This window comes from Danio aesculapii, chromosome 20, assembly GCF_903798145.1.
Source record: "Danio aesculapii chromosome 20, fDanAes4.1, whole genome shotgun sequence".
Taxonomy (NCBI): Eukaryota; Metazoa; Chordata; class Actinopteri; order Cypriniformes; family Danionidae; genus Danio; species Danio aesculapii.
In genome coordinates, this window is record NC_079454.1 from 50894849 (window position 1) to 50897348 (window position 2500).

The window sequence follows — 2500 nt, forward strand, 5'->3', positions numbered from 1 at the left end:
TGGTCTGCAGTGTCCTGCTCGTGGCGTGGGGCATGTCCACCATCCTGACCGGGACAGGTGAGTCCGTGCACCGAACACCAGACCAGCAGTCGCAGGGTGGGCTTTTACTGGGCAGAAGGAATTGATGGAGGGAGGGGATTTGACTTTGCAGGTGACAGAGACAGATGTGTATAGCTGTAGGGATCAGTGATTTGCCCTTATCGGTCTAGTGAGATTCAGAAAAACATTAGTCTCAAGGAACATTTGTTGTTGTTGTTGTTGTTGTTGAAGTGATGAGATTTAAACTGACTACAAATGATTTAAAATGATTTATTTAAAGGGATAGTTCACACAGAAATTAAAATTGTGCTATCATATACTCACCCGTCAAATCTTTTAATTGAATTATTGATATTAGTATTATTTTTATTTATTTAAAGCGTTAAGATATTCATATTTCTGCATAAAAATCACGTTCATGCAGAAATGATGAAAAACACAAAATTGACAACTGACGTGATTTGGCCTTATCGTTCTAGTGAGATTCAGATAATTATTAGTAATATTGAAGAGATTTAAACTGGGCTGATCGACTGACATTTGTTGAAATTATGTTTTTTAATATTTATTTAAATTCATTAAAGGGGTAGTTCACACAGAAATGAAAAGTGTGCTATAGTTTACTCACCCTTCAATTTGTTTTCATTAATGTACTCTTAAAAATGTTGAGTTTTTTATTTAACCCAATGGTTGAGTTAAAAATATTTGGTGCTTTGTTGGGTTGTTTTTAACCTTTTTTGGGTTATTTATCACTAACTTAACCGGTTGGGTTGAATGCTTTGTTGCGTTATTTTTAACCTTTCTTTGGTTATTTATTTAATAACTCAACCAGTTGGGTTAAAAATGTTGAATTTCAACAGTCAACTGATTTAACTGACACAGAACGGCTGAATTAATATGCATAAGTAATGTTGTTTTAGGCTATAACGTTTACTTAAGCTCTAACGCAATAGTTTTGTAAAAACCTCTCCGTGTCGTGGTTATATCCGTTTCACAGCACTCTTAATTATTGATAATACAAACACGCACTTCATAGCTGATCTATATTAAATGGATACAAAAATTATGTCTGGAACTTAAAATGTACACTGTAAAACCAGCCTGATCTCACGAGAAAACGTAAGTATTTTACGTTTTGTCAGTTTAGTGGCTAATTCATACGAATTCGTACGAGTTCAGTCATACGAAATTGTACGATTTTAAAAAGGAGGCGTGGCACCTAACCCCACCCCTAAACCCAACCGTCATTGGGGGATGAGCAAATCGTACGAATTCATACGAATTAGCCACTAAATCAAAAAGTTACGAATTGCCGTGAGTTTGTGTTGGTAAAACCCAAAAAGTTAAAGCAACTCAAACCATTTGAGGAAACCGATTGCAACAAACCATTTCTGCAAACTTAAGTAAACGAAGCATTTAAGTAAACGAAGCAATTTGAGCACAGTACAACCCAATAAATGAAGAGAACTCAAACCAACTAAGTACTGTAAAACCCAATAAGTTAAGGCAACTCAAACTGTTTGAGGAAACTGATTGCCTCAAACCATTTAAGTTTAAAAACTAATTCTAATGAGTACTATGAACTTCCATTTAAGTTGAAGTAATGATGTATTTAATTAACTCTTTACATTTTAAAAAATGTTGGGTTATTTATTTAACCCAATGATTGAGTTAAAAATATTTGGTGCTTTGTTGGGTTGTTTTTAACCTTTTTTGGGTTATTTATCACTAACTTAACCGGTTGGGTTGAATGCTTTGTTGCGTTATTTTTAACCTTTCTTTGGTTATTTAATTATAACTCAACCAGTTGGGTTAAAAATTTTGAATTTCAACAGTCAACTGATTTAACTGACACAGAATGGCTGAATTAATATGCATAAGTAATGTTGTTTTAGGCTATAACGTTTACTTAAGCTCTAACGCAATAGTTTTGTAAAAACCTCTCCGTGTCGTGGTTATATCCATTTCACCAGCACTCTTAAATATTGATAATACAAACACGCACTTCATAGCTGATCTATATTAAATGGATACAAAAATTATGTCTGGAACTTAAAATGTACACTGTAAAACCAGCCTGATCTCACGAGAAAACGTAAGTATTTTACGTTTTGTCAGTTTAGTGGCTAATTCATATGAATTCATACGAGTTCAGTCGTACGAAATTGTACGATTTTAAAAAGGAGGCGTGGCACCTAACCCCACCCCTAAACCCAACCATCATTGGGGGATGAGCAAATCGTACGAAAATGTACGAATTAGATCGTACGAATTCATACGAATTAGCCACTAAATCAAAAAGTTACGAATTGCCGTGAGATTGTGTTGGTAAAACCCAAAAAGTTAAAGCAACTCAAACCATTTGAGGAAACCGATTGCAACAAACCATTTCTGCAAACTTTAATCTATTTGAGTAAACGAATCAATTTGAGCACAGTACAACCCAATAAATGAAGAGAAC

General features: G+C 34.4%; 1 protein-coding gene across 1 annotated transcript in view; it reads left to right on the forward strand.

The window, feature by feature from the left end:
• The window catches only part of slc24a4b (solute carrier family 24 member 4b), an 85926-nt gene that overhangs the window by 207 nt on the left and 83219 nt on the right, over positions 1 to 2500 (forward strand). The window contains exon 1 of the mRNA XM_056445419.1: positions 1 to 57. This exon is cut by the window's left edge and continues 207 nt beyond it. Within this exon, the coding sequence (XP_056301394.1) occupies positions 1 to 57 (57 nt within the window). The remainder of the gene's footprint in view (positions 58 to 2500) is intronic.